The following is a 20,541-nucleotide window of genomic DNA, read 5'->3' on the forward strand; positions in this document are numbered from 1 at the left end:
GATGCCATCCACACAGTTCGCTTTCCTGAATGCAAATCCCTCAAGTCCTTACTCAATATTCCATTAAAAATGCTGGAGGTGGTTTTGAATCCCTGTGGCAATGTTGTCCAGCAATACTGTTGTTTGTTTTGGTTTGTTTTCAGAATGTTATGGGGGTACAAACTTTACCCAAAGGAAAAAAGACATTCTATAATAAAGGTCTGCACTCGAATGTTTGCAGCAGCACAATTCACGATTGCAAAGATGTGGAACGGTGCTGTTTTTGAGGGACTCGGGGTCTTCCCATTCAAAGGCAAACATCTCCTGGAACTCTAGGCTCAGGGAGACACAGAAGAAGGCACCTTAACGGCATAGAGACTGGGCATGGCTGGGTGAACATCCTGCATGGCCTCACTGACAGACAGCCTGCAACTCTTGAAGGAACCAGTATTCCTTGGTTCCTGGCTATTTGACGTCAAAATGGGCTGTCACAGGATGCGTGGTGGTCTTGGATTAAGCTTTCTTTGAGAGGTGGGCAGCAACCCTGGGTCTTGGCCCTGGCTCCTCTGATCTTACCCACACCGGCCTGGCTGGCCTTGCTCTGCCGACCTCTGCCTGGGCCCAGACCCAGGGTCAGCTTGGCTTTCAATCTCTAAAGGCGCCACCTGCGTCTGGAGCTCCCGAGCCAGAGCCAGCGTGGTGGCACCATGGGCTCGGGGCCTCTGCTCATATTTTCCCTGATTGGAAGAAATTGTGGCCCCAAACTTAGGAGGTCCCTTCCTAAAAGGAGAACGGGGCACTCAGGAACACAGAAGAAAAAATAAGTCAGAGACTTCGCTCCCACGTCACAGACCAGAGGCCCCAGGGGTCTTTTGGTATTTCCTTTGCCAGATGCGCTTTATGTTACCCTGTTTCCCAAAAATTAAGACCCGCCCATAAAATAAGCCCTAGCAGCATTGCTAAGCATTTGCGCAATAGAAGCCCCACCCCAAAAATAAGCCCTAGTGGGGGTGACCACGCAGAGCATCTGCACAACCCATGCGTGTCGTTGTGGAGCAGGAGAGAAGACGAGCAGCCCTTCTGATCCGCCCCGTGACAGCTCTGTGGCTCCACATGAGAGATTGGGGCCAATGGTTTTAAAGGAAATACAGTTGCAAGACATTCGGGATGGAATTCGGGGTTTGGAGAGTGATGATGATGGTCCAGAAAAAGACGACTTAACTCTATTTGAACAAATGTAGATTGTTGTACCGTACTTAAAAAAAAAACTAGCACATCCCCTGAAAATAAGCCCTAAGGTGTCTTCTTGAGGAAAAATAAATATAAGACCCTGTCTTATTTTCAGGGAAACACAGTATAAATTACTGTAATTGAGACAGGGTGGTATTAATGAAACTATAGACAAATAGATCAATGGAAGAGGACAGAGAACTCAGAAATAGAACCACATAAATAACCAATGGATCTTTGACAAAGGAGCAAAGCGTACAACAGAGCAAAGATAGTCTTTTCAACACATGGTGCTGGGACAACTGAACATCTATGTGCAAAAAAAATAAATCCACAGACCTTACACCCTTCACAGAAATTAATGCAAAATAGATTAAAGACCTAAAAACAAAAAAATGCAAAACTAAAACTCCAAGAAGATAATGTACAAGAAAACCTAGGTGACTTAGAGTTTGGCAATGACTTTTTAGGCACATGTACACACACACACACACCCTCGAGTCAATCCCAGCCGCACACCTCCCAGTGTTTGGGATCCTGTGGATCACCCGCCCTGCATATTTCGTCCGGCAAGCCACAATCAGATGATCTCAACTCTCGGAGGCTCAGCTTACCTCTGTAAAAATGAGGCGAGTGGATTATTTCACATAAGGTTTAATGTTGAACAGCCGCATGACTGATGTTGAAAGCAGAGTTTAGGTGGAGTACAGGCGCTCTGAGAGCAGCTACAGGTTTACTGTTTCTAGGGCCTGGGAGTCAGGAGACCGAGGGACCCTGGGCGTGTCAACTCAGGGGTTACATGTCGGGGAGGGTGACCTAGGGGTTTGGTGTGTGTGTGTCTGCAGCTCCCTGCAGAACTCTCTCCCCCAGCGCCCTCCCATCCCAAGCCCAACCCTGCAGACAGGGAAGATCTGTAGGCTGCAGAGCTCCGTGCTCTGAGCAGCACGGTGGCCCGGCCCTGGCGGGACCCGCAGACACACAGTGTCCCCAGGCACCGGGCGGTCCTCCCACAAACACTCCGACACACACTCCTACTCACAGTGGAATACTTTCAAAAACCCAAGACACACCCTCAGCCTTGCAGGACTACTTGAAAAAATGGAATCCCACATAGAGATACACACACCCCTACACCCCCCCACACACACACAAATGTAGAGAAACATATCCACACTCCCTGGCAATTCTCATCTTCAGGTCTCCATATTTGTCCCCCATTGACTCCCAAATACTTCCTGAGGGGCCCCCTGCCACTCTCCAAGCCCCCAAACAGTCTTCAGGGTCCCCCTAGATCATCCTACTGTGTCCCAGGCAGCCAAGTCAGGAACTGGCCCCGGCCCTCGACTGATCCATTCAGCATCCTGGCCTCCCAGAGCCCCCTTCCCAGCACACCCCAAGGGCTGACCCTCGCCTCCCACAGCCCCTCCCACAGCTGACCTGTCCTTGGGCCCCACCCCGGAGGGAACCCACTACCCACTCCTGCCACTGGCCCAGTGCCTTGGAGCCTTCCAGCCGGCTGTCCTCCAGGGCAGGAGAAATCCGCAGAATAGGAGAAAATAATTTCCAAATCATATATCTGATAAGAGACTCATAACCAGAATAGATACAGAGCTCCTAAAAATAAAAACAAAAACAATGAAACTGATTATGAAATGGGCAGAGAGCTTGAGTAGATATTTCTCCAAAGAAGACATACAAACAGCCAATAAGCATATGAAAAGATGTGCAACATGACTAAACATTAGGAAAATGCAAATAAAAATGAGAAAAAATATCCAGAAAATAATAAATATTGATGAGATTGTGGAGAAAATGTAATCCTTGTATTCAGTTGGTGGGAATATAAAATGATACAGCAACTATGGAAAACAATAGTGCAGTTCCTCAAAAAATCAAACATAGAATTGCCATGTGATCCAGCAACTCCATATCCTGGTGTATGCCTAAAACAATTGAAATCAGGGTCTCGAGGAGATAGTTTTATACCCATTTTTGTAGCAGCATTATTTGCAGCAGCTAAAATGTGGAATCAATCCAAGTGTCCACCAACAAATAAATGGACAAGCAAATGTGGTATATACATACAATGGAATATTATTCAATTTTATAAAGCAGGAAACACTGATACATACTACAACATGAATGAACCTTGAAGACATCAAGCTATGTGAAATAAGCCAGACACAAAGACCATAACTGTATGTTCTGTATATTGTAAACAGCATATAGTCTTTGTGACTGGCTCACAATTAAATAAGGCACTCAGAGTAGTCAAAGTCATAAAGAAAGGAGAATACTGGTTGGCAATGGCTGGGGAGAGTGGGGAGTGGGGTGAGGTTTTTTTTTTTAATGGTTCAGAGTTTCAGTTTTATGAGATGAAAAGAATTATGAAGATGGATGGTTGTGATGGTTGCACATGGTGAATGTATTTAATACCACTGAACTGTATGTATACTTAAAAATGGGTAAGATGGTAAATTTTATGTTACACATATTTTAAACAATAAAAAATTGAAAAAAGAAATATTCAGCAAACCCAAGGTCATACCAAATTTTCCCTATATTTTGTTCTAAACATTTAATAGTTTTATATTTAGGTCTATGACTTATTTTGAATTAATTTTTGTAATAGGTGTGATTTATGTGTCCAGATATGGAGGAAAGGAGGTGTATGGGTGCTCATTTATTACAGTACCATTTATTGAAAAGACTATCCTAATTCTGTTGAATTACTTTTGCACATTTGTGGGTTTTTTGTAATTTTTTAAATTTCAGCATATTATGGGGGTACAAATGTTTAGGTTAGGTATATTGCCTTTGCCCCACCAAATCGGAGCTTCAAGCGTGTGCACTGCTCAGACGGTGCACACCACATCTATTAGGTGTGTATATATCCATCCCTTCCTTCCACTTCCCATCTGCCCAATATCCGATGAATGTTATCACTATGTGTGAACTTAAGTGTTGATCAGTTAATATCAATTTGATGGTGAGTACACGTGGTGCTTGTTTTTCCATTCTTGTGATATTTCACTTAGTAGAATGGGTTCCAGCTCTATTCTACTCAGCCATAAAAAACAATGGAGATATAGCACTTTTGTAAAACAATCAACTGACTATACAATCATGTGTCATTTAGCAACTGAGATATGTTCAGAGAAATGCATTGTTAGGTGATTTTGTCACTATGTGAATATCATAGAGTGTACTTACACAAACCTAGATAGTACAGCCTATTACACACCGAGGCTATAAACCTGTACAGCGTGTCACTATACTGCATCCTGTAAGCAATTGTAACACAATGATAAGTATTATGTATCAAAACATAGAAAAGGGACAATAAAAAATATGACATAAAAGATTAAAAATGATACACCTATAGGGCACTCACCATGACTGGAGCTTGCAGGACTGGAAGTTGCTCTGGGTGAGTCAGTGAGTGAGTGCTGAGTGAATGTGAAGGCCTGGGACATCACTGTCTGCTCCTGCAGACTCTATAAACACTGTACACTTAGGCTACACTACATTTACTTTAAAGATTCCTTACTTCAATAATAAATTAACCTTAGCTTACTGAAATATATTTACTTTATATACATTTAATGTGTTTTAAACTTTTTGACTCTTCGTAAAAATACTTAGCTTAAAACACATTGTACAGCTATTCAAAAACATTTTATTGATATCCTTTTTTCTATTTTAAAATTTTGTATTAATTTTTCTACCTTGTAGACTTTTTTGTTAAACACTAAGACAAAAGCACACATTAACATAAGCCTACACAGGGTCAGGATCCCCAATATCACTGTCTTTCACCTCCATAGCTTGTCCCACTGGAAAATCTTCAGGGGAAGTAATGTACATGACGCTGTCATCTCTTATGTTAACATTCCCTTCTTCTGAAATACCTCCTGAGAGATCTGCCTGAGACTGTTTTATGGTTAACTTTTTCCATAAGTTGAAGAAATACACTCTCAAATAATGATTAAAGTGTAATTATAGTAAGAATATAAACCAGTGACATAGTTGGTTTTCATTCTCAAGTATTATGAACTGTACATAATTGTGCTATATTTATATGAATCACAGCTCAGTAGGTTTGTTTACGTCAGCATCCCCACAGACATGTGAGTGCATTGTGCTATTATGTTCCGGTGACTACAGTGTCACTAACTGATAAAAATGTTTCAGCTCCATTAGTCTTATGCAACAACTTTTGTATATGTATTCAGTTGTTGACTGAAACATTGTTATGCATCACATGACTGTACAAGGTGTGTGGATCTATTTCTGGACTCTCTATTGTGTTCCATTGATATATGTTTCTGTCCTTTGGGCAATACCACACTGTGTTGATTACTGTAGCTTTACAGCAAGTCTTGAAATTATGTAGGGTGAGTTCTCCAACTTTATTCTTTTTTATAATTGCTTTGGCTATTCTAGTTACTATGTCTTTGCATATAAATTTTACAATAAGTTGTAAATGTTTATGAAAAAAGCTATCTGGAATCTTTTTTTTTAAGAGATAGGGGTTTCACTATGTTGCTGTTCTTGAACTTGTGGGCTCAAGCAATCTTCCCACTTCAGTCCCCCAAGTAGCTGGGACTACAGGCCCGTGCAACCACACCCAGCTGGGATTCTGATTGAGATTGCTTTGAATCTGTAGATCAAACTGCAGAGAACTGACATCTTAACACTACTGAGTCTTCCAATCCATGAACATAGTATATCTCACAGTATATTTTTATCTACTGATGTCTTTCATTAGTGCTTTGTAATTTTCTGCATAGAGATCCTGCCTATGTTTTATTAGATTTATACTTAAGGACTTCAGTTTTGTAGGATTGTTGCAACTGATTTTTTTTTTTATTTATTTCACATTTCACTTGTTTATTGCTGGCATATGGGAATACAATGACTTTGGATATTCCTCTTGCATCATGTGACCCTGGTAAACTCACTCACTAGTTCAGAGTTTTTCTTGTAGATTCTTTTTGATTTTCTATAGACAATCAGGAGGTCATCTGAGAAAAAAAGATGTTTTATTTTTTCCTTTCCAAATGTTTGATTTTTATTTTATTGACTTATTTCACTAACTAGGATTTCCAGTATAATGATGAATAGGAGTAGTGAGGGGATATCCTTGTCTTGTTTCAAATGTTATGAAGATAGTACTTAATAACTGCTCTCTATTACTTGTAAGTATGATGTTATCTTGAGGTTCTCATAGATATACCCTTAATTAGGTTAAGGAACTTCTATCTCAATTTTGCTGAGAGTTTTACCATGCATTTTTTTCTGCAACTATTGATACGATCACATAATTTTCCTTAGTATTAGTATAGTAATTATCTTAATTGATTTTCAAATATTGAACAGTCCTGTGTTCATATGATGACCCCCACTTACTCATGGTATATTATCCTTTTAAGATATTACTGGATTTGATTTGTTAATATTTGCTAAGGAATTTTATATCTATGTTCATGAGAGATATTGATTTGCAATTTTGTTTTCTTGTGACATCTTTTATTTTGGTATTAGAGTAAAGCTGACCTCATAAAATGAGTAGAAAGTGTTCCTTTCTTTTCTATTTTCTGGAAGAGAGTGTATTATTTGTGTTATTTCTTCCCTAAATGTTTTGTAGAATTAAATAAAGCCATCTAGGCCTGGAGTTTTACTTTGGGGAAGATTTTAACAACAAATTCAATCTCTTTTTATAGCTGCAGGGCTATTTAGGTGATCTATTTTTTAATTGTTCCATTTTAACTAAGTAATCAAATTAATGAACATAGAATTGTTAGTAGTGTGCCCTTCTCCTTTTAGTATTTGTGGGATCAATAATTATTTCTCCTCTTTCATTTCTGATATTGGTAATTTGTTCTTCTCTCCCCCCTCCCTTCTTTACTCCACACCACTTCCTTGATTAGCCTGTCTTTTAAAGTCATTATTTTTGGGTTTCCTTCAGTGAGGAGATTCCAGATAGCTTGCAGAGCCCGAACCTGGACTCTTTGGCCCTGGACCCCAATCTTCCAGGAAAATGAATTCTCTGATTGTCACAGAGACAGAAGTGTGTAGTCCATTGCCTAGGAAATTATCAGATGCTTCTTCTCGCTTTGGGAAACAGGATGAAGGAAAGTGTAGTTTTGGATTGGTACAGAGATAATCTCAATCTGAAGTTTTTCCACAGTCTTAGACTCCACACTTGAAATGAATGATCCAAGTCAGCAGGTGGATAGAATGCCACCCCTACTGGTGTCTGGAGACTTTGGGGACTGAGAACTGGGAGAACCAGTCCCCAAGGCACTGCGGCAGTTCCATTCCCAGGCCTGTGCAGATGAGCCCCAACCCCCGTCACCCCCTCCTGCACTCCCTGAGACCAGACTGCACTCAGAGAAGTTTTAGGAGGAGACTATGGGGGCTGGGAGAAGCAGGCGATGGTACCCAGGTGAGTTCTGGTGATTTGTAAACCTCATAATATTTGAGAAGCACTTTTACTGACATTATTTTTAGAATGCACAGAGGGGTTTTGAAGCTAGAAACTATTATCACGACTATATTACAGAAGAGATTGCTGAGGCTCAAAGAAGTGATACGTCTGTTCATGGTCACACAGCAAGTAAGTGGCAGAGCCCAGAGCCTAGAGCCTAGAGCCTAGAGCCTAGAGCCCAGAGGCACAGGAGTCTGTGGGTTAACCCAGCTCCCCACGTGATCTTGATTTTTAGGCAAAGAACAGCCCTGGCTGACATATGAAGTGCAACCTCAGGAGAGGACCAGAGCTAAGCAGTGCTGGGATTCCCAGCCTTCAGAAACTGAAATAGTGGCCTATTGCTCCTAGACTGCAAACTTACACCACATGTTTCTGTACTAAGTTTCATAGAGAGTTATGACACAGTGGTAAATATTTGTACATCTAAACATAGGAAAGGTACAGTGAAGAAATAAGATATAAAAGATTTAAAAAAATGGTACATTTGTGTAGGGCACTTGTAATGAACGGCGTTGACAGACCTGGAAGTTGGTCTGGGTGACCAGTGAGTGAGTGGTGACGGAATGTGAAGGCTTCGGACACTGCTGTACATGACTATAGACTTTATAAGCACTGTACACTGAGGCTACACTAGATTTATAAGAACGTTTCTTCAATAATAAATTAAGCTTGGCTTATGGTGACATTTTTACTTTATATAATTTAAAATTTTAAACTTTTTGACAGATTTCTAATAACATTTAACTTAAAACACAAGCACATGGTACAGCTGTACAAAAATGTTTTCTTTACATCTTTATCCTATTAAGTTTTTCTATTTTTCTTTTTTTAATTTTTCCTTTACTTTTTAAATATTTTTTTAAAAACTAAGACACAAACACACACATTGGCTGAGGCTTACACAGCCTCAGCATCATCAATAACATTACCTGCTACTGTGTTCCCCCGAAAATAAGACAGGGCCTTATATTTATTTTTCCTCAAGAAGACACCCTAGGGCTTATTTTCAGGGGATGTGTCATTTTTTTTATGTACGGTACAACCATCTACATTGATTCAAATATAGTCAAGTTGTCTTCTTCTGGAACATCATCATCACTCTCCAAACCCCGAATTCCGTCCTGAATTTCTTGCGACTCTGTTTCCTTTAGACCCACCGGCCCCGATCTCTCCCGTGGAGCCACAGAGCTGTCACGGGCGGATGAGAAGGGCTGCTCGGCGTCTTTCCCGCTCCGCGCCGACACGCATGGGCTGTGCAGACACGCCGAGTGGCCACGCCCGTCACTAGGGCTTACTTTCGGGCTGGGGCTTCTATTGCGCAAATGCAGAGAAATCCTGCTAGGGCTTAGTTTATGGGTAGGTCTTATTTTTGGGGAAACACGGTACCTCCACGTGTTACTCCACGGGAAGGTCTGCAGGGGCAATAGTAGGCATGCAGTTGTCATCTCCTAAGATAACAATGACTTCTGGAATACCTCCTGAAGGACAGGCTTGAGGCTGCTTATTGATGCATGATAGTTGTGCGTATTTACGGGGCACATGTGGTATTTTGATATATGAATACAATGTATAGTGATCTAACCAGGGTAGATGAGACATCAATAATCCGAAGCGTTCTTCCCTTTTTTATGTTGGGAACATTCCAATTTCTCTTCTTCAGCACATTGGAACTGTACAACAATTATTGTTACCTGTAGTCATGCTACTGTACTAAAAAAACACTCGATCTTTTTATTTCTATCTAATTATATATTTTTGTACTCATTAATCAGACCCTCTTTTCTCCCCACCAGCCTAACTTTCTGAGGTAACCAGCAGTCAACTCTTGACCTCCATGAAATTCACTTTCTTAGCTCCCACATATGAGTGAGAATATGCAATATTTGCTGCTCTGTACCTGGCTTCACTTAACATAATGACATCCAGTTTCATCCATGTTGCTGCAAATGATAAGATTTCATTTTTTCATGGCTGAATAATATTCCACTGTGTATATACACTACATTTTTTAAATCCATTCAGCCTAAGTGAATGAACACTTAAGGTTGATTCCATATCTTGGCTATTGTGAATAGTGCTGCAATAAACATGAAGTGTACATATCTCTTTGATATACTGATTTCCTTTCTTTTGCATATATACCCAGAAGGAGGATTGCTGGATCATATATATAGTTACATTTTTAGTTTTGGTGGGAACTGCCGTGCTGGTTTTCATACTGGCTATACCGATGTACACGCCTACCAACAGTGCTCCAGCGTTCCCCTTTCTCCTCATCCTCACCAGCAGCTTTTATTTTTTGTCTTTTTGATAAAAGCCATTTTAACTGGGGTGAGATGGCATCTCAATGTGTTTTTGATTTGCATTTCCTTGACAATTAGTGATGCTGAATGTTTTTTCATATACTTGTTGTCCATTTGTATGTGTTTTATTGAGAAATGTCTATTGAGATCTTTTGCCTGTTTTTATATTTGTGTAAATTTAAGGGCTACATGTGCAATTTTGCACTTGTATATATTGTGTAGTGGTGAAGTCTGGGCTTTTAATGTATCCATCGCCCAAATAATATACATTTTACTCATTAAGTAATTTCTCATCATTCACCCCCCTCCACACCCCCACCCTTCTGAGTCTCCACTGTCAGTCCATACTCTATGTCCATGTGTACACATTATTTAGTTCCCACTTATAAATGAGAACTGATGCAGTATTTGTCTGTTTCTGAGTTGTTCACTTAACGGCCTCCATTTCCATCCATGTTGCTGCAAAAGACATGATTACATTCTTTATGGTTGAATAGTATTCCATAATGTATATACACACCACATTTTGTTTATTCAATCATCTGTTGATGAAAGTTTAGGTTGATTCCATATGTTTGCTATGGTGAATACTGCTGCAATAAACATACAAGTGTGCATATCTTTTTGATACAATTATTTATTTTCCTTTAGGTAAATACTCAGTAGTGGGATTGCTAGATCTATGTATCATTCTTTGATAACTCTCCATACAATTGTCTGTAGGTGTTGTGCTAATTTATATTTCCACCAACGGAAGTAGAAAAACTCATTTCCTTCATCAGTGTTTTATAAAAGTTTTCCTTGTAGAAATCTTTTTTTTTAATTTTTTTTTTTATTACTTCATATTATGAGAGTACAAATATTGTTAGGGTTACATATCTTGCCCCTGCCCCCCTCCCCCACCCCGCTATGCCAGAGCTTCTAGCATGTCCAGCCTCCAGGTGGTGCACACTGTACCCATCATGTAAGTGCCTACCCTTCCCCTCCTCCCCCCTTCCCCCTGCCCACTTCCTGATTACAGATTTTTTTTCAGACATTTTGTTTACAAGGTATGTCTTTATCTCTCCCTAAAAAGGGACAGAGATAATACCTTCCCCCGGACAATGCTTGCCACTTCCTTAAGATGTTGGTCTCCCCCCCAAATCCCTGTTGAACACTACCATTTTTTGAGCACTGTAGTTTTAGTCAGTCAGTACCAATTTGATGGCGAATAGATGTAGAGCCCATTTTCCAGATCTTGTGTCATCCCCCTTTGTATTACGGGTTAAAGCTTAATCCAGGATAGCATAAACTGTGCTAGCTCACTGTCATTTCTTAGGATTGAGTAATATTCCGTTGTGAGCATATACCACATTTTAGTTATCCACTCATGAATTGACGGGCACTTGGGTAGTTTCTATGACCGTGCAATAGTGAATTGTGCTGCTATAAACATTGGGGTGCAGATGTCTTTATAATAGAGAGACTTATGTTCTTTTGGGTAGATGCCCAACAATGCTATTGCTGGGTCGAATGGTATTTCTAATTTTAGCTGTTTGAGGTATCTCCAAATTATTTCCCACAAAGGTTGCACTAATTTGCAGTCCCACCAGCAGTGTAGGAGTGTTCCTGTCTCTCCGCATCCTCGCCAGCATTTGTTGTTTTGGGATTTCTTGATACAGGCCATTCTCACTGGGGTTAGGTGGTATCTCATTGTGGTTTTGATTTGCATTTCTCTAATGATTAGAGATGTTGAGCATTTCTTTATATGTTTTGCAGGCCATTATTCTGTCTTCTTTGGAGAAATTTCTGTTCATTTCCATTGCCCATTTCTTGATGGGGTTGTTTGATTTTTTCTTGTTTATTCTTTTAAGTTCTAGGTAGATTCTTGTTATTAGACCTTTATCGGAAGTGTAGAGAGCGAATATTTTCTCCTATTCTGTGGGTTGTCTATTTGCTCTAATGATCGTTTCCTTGGCAGAGCAGAAACTTTTTAATTTGATCAGATCCCATTTGTTTATTTTTGATGTGGTGGTGATTGCCTTGGGGGGTCTTCCTCATGAATTATTTACCTAGACCAATATCTGATAGAGTTTTCCCAACCTCTTCTAGGATTCTTAAAGTTTCATGCCTTAGGTTTAGATCTGTTATCCATCTTGAGTGAATTTTTGTGAGAGGTGAGAGGTTGGGGTCCTGATTCGCTCTTCTGCATGTTGCTAACCAGTTTTCCCAGCACCACTTATTGAAGAGAGAATCTTTTCCCCATTGTATTTTTTTGTCTGCTTTAGCAAAGATTAGGTTACCATATACAGATGGTTTCATCTCTGGAATCTCAGTTCTATCCCAGATATCGATGATTCTGTTCTTGTGCCAGTACCATGCAGATTTTACTATTATTGCTTTATTTTTACTATTATTGCTTTACAGTTCGAAGTCAGGAAGACTGATGCCTCCAAGTTTGTTCTTTTTACTTAAGATTGCTTTGGCTATACGTGGTTTTCTCTGGTTCCATACTTCGCCACTTCCTTAAGATGTGGGTCTCCCCCCCAAATCCCTGTTGAACACTACCATTTTTTGAGCACCGTAGTTTTAGTCAATCAGTACCAATTTGATGGTGAATAGATGTGTAGCCCCTTTTCCAGATTTTCTTCCAAGCAAAGCATTATTTTTTCTAGATCTGTTAATAATGCTGGTGGTATTTTGATGGGGATTGCATTGATTCTGTAGATCACCTTAGGTAATATTGACATTTTAACAATATTGATTCTACCAATCCATGAAATCGTTCCCTCTTTGAACCAGAACCAGACAAGGATGCCCACTTTCTGCCCTCCTATTCAACATAGTGCTCGAAGTCCTAGCTATAGCAATCAGGCAAGAGAAGGGTATTAAGGGCATCCAAGTTGGAACAGATGTGATCAAACTCTCACTCTTCGCCAATGATATGATATTATATCTTGAAAACCCCATGGAATCTTCCAAGAGACTCCTAGATTTGATAAATGTATTCGGTAAAGTTTCAGGGTATAAAATCAATACACACAAATCAGAAGCATTCATATATGCCAAGAACCATCAAACAGAAACTCAAATCAAAAACGCAATACCCTTTACTATAGCCCCAAAGAAAATTAAATACCTAGGAGTATACTTAACGAGAGATACAAAAGATCTATACAAGGAGAACTACGAAACACTAAAAGAAGAAATTGCAGATGGTTTAAACAGATGGAAAAATCTACCATGTTCATGGACTTGTAGAAATCTTTAATCTCTTGGTTTAATATATTTCTAGTGATTTTATTTATTTTTTTTTGCAGTTATTATAAATAGCTGCCTTCTTGATTTGGTCCTCAGCTTGATCATTATTGTATGAATATAATTATTCCCTTTTCTCTGTACCCTCATGAACATCTGTTACTCTGTCTTTTTAATAATAGGCATTATGACTGGGGTAAGATGATATTCTCATTGTGGTTTAAATTTGCATTTGTGTGATAATTAGTGATGTTAAGTATTTTTCATATATTTGTTGCCCATTTGAAATTCTCTAGTCATGTCTTTTGCCCACTTTTTAAATGGGATTATTTGGGGGATTTTTTGTTTGTTTGGTTTTTTGCTGTTGTTGTTGAGTTCCTTATAAATTTTGGATATCATTCCTGTGTCAGATACATAGTTTGCAAATATTTTCTCCCATTCTGCAGGTTGTTCACTCTGTTGATTATTTCTTTTGCTGTGGAGAAGCCTTTTAGTTTAAGTCCCATTCATCTATTTTTGTTTGTTTGTTTCTTTCTTATGCTTTTGAGGTCTTAGTCATGAATTCTTTGCCTAGGCTACTGTCCAGAAAAGTTTTTCCTAGGTTTTCTTTTTATAATTTTAGGTCTTACATTTAAGTCTTCAATCCATCTTGAGTTGATTTTTGTGTATGGTAAAAGATAGGGGACCAGTTTTATTCTTCTGCATGTGGCAATCCAATTTCCCCAGAACTATTTATTGAAAAGGGTATCCTTTCCCTAATGTACAGCCTTATCAACTTTGTCAAAGATCAGTCAGCTATAAATATGTGGCTTTTTTCCTGGATTTTCTATTTTTTCCCATTGATCTAGGTATCTAATTTTATACCGCTACCATACTGTTTTTGTTTGTTTGTTTTTGAGACAAGGTCTCACTCTGTTGCCCAGGCTAGAGTGCAGTGGCGTCATCATAGCTCACAGCAACCTCAAACTCCTGGGTTGGAGCCATCCTCCTGCCTCAGCCTCCTGAATAGCTGAGACTACAAGCACTGGCCACTATGCCTGGCTAATTTTTTTTTTTTTTGTAGAGACAGGGGTCTCACTCTTGCTCAGGCTGGCCTTGAACTCCTGGCACAAGCAATCCTCCCCACCTAGCCTCCCTGAGTGCTAGGATTACAGGTGTCAGCCACAGCGCCTGACCTTACTTTTTTGTTTTGTTTTTGAGACAGAGTCTCACTCTGTTGCCCAGGCTACTGTGGTGTCAGCCTAGCTCACAGCAATCAAACTCCTGGGCTCAAGCAATCCTCCTGCCTCGGCCTCCCAAGTAGCTGGGACTACAGGCATGCGCCACCATGCCCAGCTAATTTTTTCTATATATATTAGTTGGCCAATTAATTTCTTTCTATTTATAGTAGAGACAGGGTCTCGCTCTTGCTCAGGCTGGTCTCGAACTCTTGACCTTGAGCAATCCGCCTGCCTTGGCCTCCCAGAGTTCTAGGATTACAGGCATGAGCCACCGTGCCCAGCCTACCATACTGTTTTGATTACTATAGCTTTGTAGTATAATTTGAAGTCAGGTAATGTGATGCCTCCAGTGGTATTCCATTTGCTTAGGACTGTTTTGGCTATTTGGGCTCATTTTGCCTCCATATGAATTTTGTTATTTTTTTGTTTGTTTGTTTCAGTGAAAAACATCATTGGTATTTTGGTGGGGATTACATTGAATCTGAATCTGTAGGTTGTTTGGGGTAGTATGGGCATTTTAACAATATTAATTCTTCCAATCCATAGGGTATTTTTCCATTTTTTTTGTCCTCTTCAACTTCTTTCATCAGTATTTTATAATTTTCATTGTATTATAGAGATCTTTTACTTGTTGGGTTAAATTTATTTCAGGTATTTTGGTTTTTGTAACTATTATAAATGGGATTCCTTTTTTAATTTCTTCAGATTGATTGCTATTGGTATATAAAAATGCTATTGAAATTGTATGTTGATAATGTATCCTGAAACTTTACTGAATTTGTTTACCAGTTCTAACAATTTTTTGGTGGAATGTTTAGTCTTTTAAATATAGGGTTATGTCATTTGTGAACATGGATAATTTGACTTCTTTTCATTTTGGATGCCTTTATTTCTCTTTTCTAATTGCTCTATCTAGGAATTCCTGTACTACTAATATATATTAAATAAAGTCGTGAAAGTAGATATTTTCATTTTGTTCCACATCTTAGAGAAAAGTTACTCAATTTTTCCTTATTCAGTGTGACGTTAACTGTGGGTTTGCCCTATTTAGTATATATTGTTCTGAGGTATGCTCTTCCTATACCCAGTTTGTTGAGAGTTTTTATCATGATGGGATATTTAATTTTATCAAATGTGTTTCAGCATCTATTGAAATAATCACATAGTTTTTGTTCTTGATTCTGTTAATGTGATGTATCATATTTATTGATTTGCATATGATGAACCATCCTTGCATATCTGGGATGAATCCCACTTGATCATAGTGAATGATCTCTTTAATGTGCTGTTGACTTCTCCTTGCTAGTCTTTTGTTGAGGATTTTTGTATCTATGTTCATCAAGGGTATTGACCTGTAGTTTTATTTTTCTGTTGTGTGTGTCTCTGGTTTGGGTATGAGACTAATGCTGGCCTCATAAAATTCTATCCTCTTCAGTATTTTTTTTTGAAGAGTCTGACTGGAATTGGTATTAGTTCTTCTTTAAATGTTTGATAGAATTCCACAGTGAAGCGACCATGTCTTGGGTTTTCTTTGATGGGAGACTTTTTATTACTGCTTCAATCTTGTTACCTATTATTTGTCTGTTCAGGTTTTCTATTTCTTCAAGATTCAGTCTTGGTAGGTTGTGTGTGTCCAGGAATTTCTCTGTTTTTTTTCTAGGTTTTTCTACTTGTTGGCATATAGTTTCTCATAATAGTCTCTAATGATCCTTAGTATTTCTGTGGTATCAGTGGTAATGTCTTCTTTTAATCTCTGATTTTATTCGAGTCTTTTTTTTCTAAGTTAATATAGCTAAAGTTTGTCAATATTTTTATCTTTTCAAAATACCAACTTTACATTTAGTTGATCTTTTGTATCTTTTGTCTCAATTTCATTTATTTCTACTCTATTTTTCTTTCTTTCTACTAATTTTGGATTTGGTTTGTTCTTGCCTTTCTAGTTCATTGAGGTGCAGCTTTAGTTTGTTTATTTGATGTCTAACTACTTTCTTGATACAAGTGATTATACTGCTATAAAATTTCCTTTTATAACTTCTTTTGCTGCATCACATAGGTTTCAGTATGTTGTATTTCCATTTTCATTTGCCTCAAGGAATTTTATTGTATTTCCTTCTTAATTTCTTCATTGAGCCATTGGTTAAGAGCATGGTGTTTAATTTCCATGAATCTGTACAGTTCCCACTTTTTTTCTGTTACTGATTTCTAGTTTCATTCCATTATTGTCAGAAAAGTTACTTCACGTTATTTTAATTTTTAAAAATTTGTTAGAACTCATGACCTAACTTACGTTCTATCTGGATAATGAGCTATTGAGAAATATGTGTATTCTGCAACTATAGATGGAATGTTCTATAAATGTCTGTTAGGTCCATTTAGTCTAGAGTCCAGTTTAATTCTGATGCTTGTTAATTTTCAGTCTGGTGATCCATCCATTGCTGAAAGTGGGATGTTGAAGTCCCTATTCTTATTGTATTGCAGTCAGTCTCTCCTGTTATGCCTGTTAATATTTGTTTTACATATTTGAGTGTTCTTGTGTTGGCTACATATATATTAATATTTACAGTGATTATATCTTCTTTATATATTGACCCCTTTATAATTACATAATGGCCTTTTTTGTCTTTTTATTTTTTTACCATTCTTGACTTAAAGTCTATTTTATCTGATATAAATATAGCTACTCCCGATCTTCTTTGATTATATTTGCATATCATACCTTTTTCTATCCCTTTTCTTTTAGCTTTTTTCTTATCTATCTTTATAGATAAAGTGAGTTTTTTCAAACAGCATATAGTTAGGTCTTGCTTTTCTTTTTATACATTCAGTTACTCTGTGACTTTTAATGGAAGAATTTAATCCATTTATATTCACGGTTATTATTGACAGGTAAGGGTTTACTGTTGGCATTGTTACTAATTTTCTAGTTGTTTTGTAGGTCCTTTTTTTCACTCTTACAGACTGTTGTTTAAAGTTAGGTAATTTTTCTCTAGGAGTATGTCTTGATCTGTGCTATTTATTTTTAGTGTATCTATTTTATGTTTTTGCTTTGTGGTTACCATGAGGCTTATCAAAATAAATCTTATAATAGGTTATTTTCAACTAGTAATGTCTTAACTTTGAATGCAAAGGAAAGTAACAAACTTTAAAACCATCACACACTTTACACATCACAAACATCACAAACTAAAACCACAGTTTAAAACCATCCTCCTCTCTCCACATTTTCACTTTTTGTTGTTTCAATTTACATCTTTCTATATTTCCTATCTCTTAACCAATTGTTGTAGTAATTACTGGGTTTTTTTTTTTTATTTATTTATATTAGGACCATTCCATGGCAGTGGAAGCTTTTTTTTTTTTTGGCATATTATGGGGGTACAGATTTTAAAGTTTCAATAAATGTCCTTCCCCCCCTCTCCCCACAAGTCTGAGTCTCCAGCGTGACCATCCCCCAGATGGTGCGCCTATCACTCGTTATGTATGTATATACCTGCCCCCCCACCCCCCCAAAGGTAATTACTGTTTTTAATAGTTGTCTTTGTTTTTCAAACTTAAGATATATGTGGTTTACTTACTCCAATTACAGTATTAGAGTATTCTAAATTTGTCTGTTTTTATTCTTTTACCAATGAGTTTAGTACTTGAGGATGTTTTCTTTCTACATGTTAACATTCATTTCTTTATTGAAGAAAACCCTTTAGCATTTATTGTAGGATAGGCCTGGTGTTGATGAATTCTCTCAGTTTTTGTTTGTCTGGGAAAGTATTTCTTGTTTGTGTTTGAAGACAAGCTCTGCTGGTACAGTGTTCTTTGTTGGCTGTTTTTTTCCTTTAGCACTTTGAATAGCCTCCCACTCTTCTGGTCTCCACAGTTTCTGCTGAGAAATCTGCAGAAATCTGTATTGGAGCTCCATGAAAGTGACATGTTTCTTCTCCTGCTGCCCTGAGTATTCTTTCTTCTTCTTTGTTTTTTGCCAATTTGATTATGATGTGCTGTAGGGAATTCCTTTTGAGGTTGAAATTTAATGGTGACCTCTGAGCTTCCTGTACCTAGAAGTTGTCATCTTTCTCCAGATTTGGGAAAATTTCAGTCATTATTTCACTAAATGTATTTTCTAGGCCTTTTTCTCTCTTGTCTCCTTTGGGAATTCTTATTATGTGGAAGTTAGTTCACTTAACAGTGTCTTATAATTCTCATAGGATTTCATTCTTTCATTCTTTTTTCTTTTTGTTCCTTTAATTGGGTAATTTTATATGTTCTATCTTCACATACACTAATTCCTCTGTTTGATTGAGTCTGCTCTTAAAGCTTTCTAATGAGTTTTTAAGCTCAGTTATTATATTCTTCATTTCTATTTCTGTTTTTTTTTTTTTTAATTGTTTCTATGTCTTTGTCAAATTTCTCATTATGTTCCTGGATTTTTTCCCCCAAATTTTACTTAGTTTTCTATTTGTATTTTCTTTGATTCATTGAACTTTTATAAGAGGATTATTCTGGATTCACAGTCAGAAATTTAATATATCTCCAATTCTTCTGGGCCCATTGCTGGATCTTTGTTGAGTTTCTTTTGGTGATGTCATATTTTCCTGAGTTTTCACAATCCTTGTGGCTTTAGGTTGGTGCCTGTATGTCTGAGGAGACAGACGCCTCTTCCAATTTTTGTAGGTGTACTTATGTGGTGTTAGAGATTTGCTACTTAGCATTGGAACTTAAATCTAGTCTGTTGTTGCTTCCCATTCTGGGGAGGACTTATAGCGAACACTGGAACTAAAACATTGAACTGGAACTAACTCATTGCCCTACCATTAGGTCCTGGTCTGAGGAAAAATTATAGTGAGCACCAGAAATTAAACATTTCCCTGGAACTATATTGCTGTTATTTTTTCCCAAGTCTGGGGAAGACTTACGCAGGCACCAGACTTTAATCCAACTGTTTAGTCATTTATAGACCAGAAGAAGGCTCCACATGAGCATCTGGGCTTTATGGAAAATCCAGCCGTGGATTAGGCCCTTCCTGTGGATTGTGCCCCTCTAGATCTATGGCACCAGACAGTTTCTTCAAGATGGCATCCCCACTGACAGGAGCACAGGGTAGCTACCATGATCCATGTGCCAGCAGCTACTACAATCAACATGCCAGTAGCCACAATCAGTGCCTCTTTGTACACAATTCACCCCAGGTGGTTCAGCTCTCTTAGCACTCCCAGTGGTTCCCATGGAATTAGACTATAGTGGACATCCACGAAGATTCCCAGATCAGTGGGGAGATCAAATGTCCACCTACAATTTCTTCCTCTCACCTCAGAAATTGTGGCTCTAAAGAAATTCTCTGTGAGCAGTGCTGTGCCAACTTGGAGGAGGGAAAATGGCACAGTCTGAAATGACTGTATCTCTTATTGGACACAAATTCTCTCAATTCTGCAGGTCCAGGGATTTTTCATGCCTCTCCCCCTGTCCCAACTTCCAGTGAATTCAAAGTAGTATTCTTATCTTTGAATTGTTCCTAGCAGTACTTTTGTGGGGGGAGTGATGCAAGGATAAATGCCATCTTGCTGATGTCACTCTCTGAGGCAATTAAATTAGTTAACTTTTTTATATAAGTAGAAGGAGTATACTCTAATATCAGAAAAGAGGTGTATCATAGGAAATACATAAATCAGTAACATAGTTTTTATTACCATTATCAAGTATTAGGTACTACAAATAATTGTATGTGCTATACTTGTATACAACTGACAACACATAACAAGCATGTGAATAATGCATTACACTATGATGTTATGGCAGCTACTTCACTAGGCAATAAAAAATTTTCACCTTTATTATATTGAGTTCACCATCATATATGCAGTCTGTCACTGACCAAAACACTGCTATGAGATGCATAACTACTTTGTTTAGGCCTATGTCTGGACTCTCTATTCTGTTCCCCTTAACTATGTGTCTGTCCTGTGGGCAATACAACACTGTGTTGATTACTGTAGATCTACAGTAAGTCTTCAAATTATGTAATGTGAGTCCTATAACTTTTTTCTTTTTCAGAATTGTTTTGGCTATTCTAGTTTCATAGCCTTTCCAT

General features: G+C 38.2%; 1 protein-coding gene across 1 annotated transcript; it reads left to right on the top strand.

The window, feature by feature from the left end:
* Positions 1–9,617: 9,617 nt before the first annotated feature.
* Positions 9,618–19,557, top strand: LOC142861139 (zinc finger protein 277-like). The gene is made up of 4 exons (XM_075993340.1): positions 9,618–9,662; positions 9,725–9,729; positions 9,889–10,177; positions 19,498–19,557. The coding sequence occupies exons 1-4, from the start codon at positions 9,618–9,620 to the stop codon at positions 19,555–19,557; spliced, it is 399 nt and encodes a 132-aa protein (XP_075849455.1).
* Positions 19,558–20,541: the final 984 nt, after the last annotated feature.

The sequence above is a fragment of the Microcebus murinus genome, chromosome 16 (assembly GCF_040939455.1).
Source record: "Microcebus murinus isolate Inina chromosome 16, M.murinus_Inina_mat1.0, whole genome shotgun sequence".
Classification (NCBI taxonomy): domain Eukaryota; kingdom Metazoa; phylum Chordata; class Mammalia; order Primates; family Cheirogaleidae; genus Microcebus; species Microcebus murinus.

Coding starts and splice junctions, on each gene's coding strand:
- LOC142861139 (XM_075993340.1), top strand. CDS start 9,618: ATGACATCCAGTTTCATCCATGTTGCTGCAAATGATAAGATTTCA. Junction 10,178..19,497: donor TTGCCTGTTTTTATATTTGT/GTAAATTTAAGG, acceptor GTGCCCCTCTAG/ATCTATGGCACCAGACAGTT.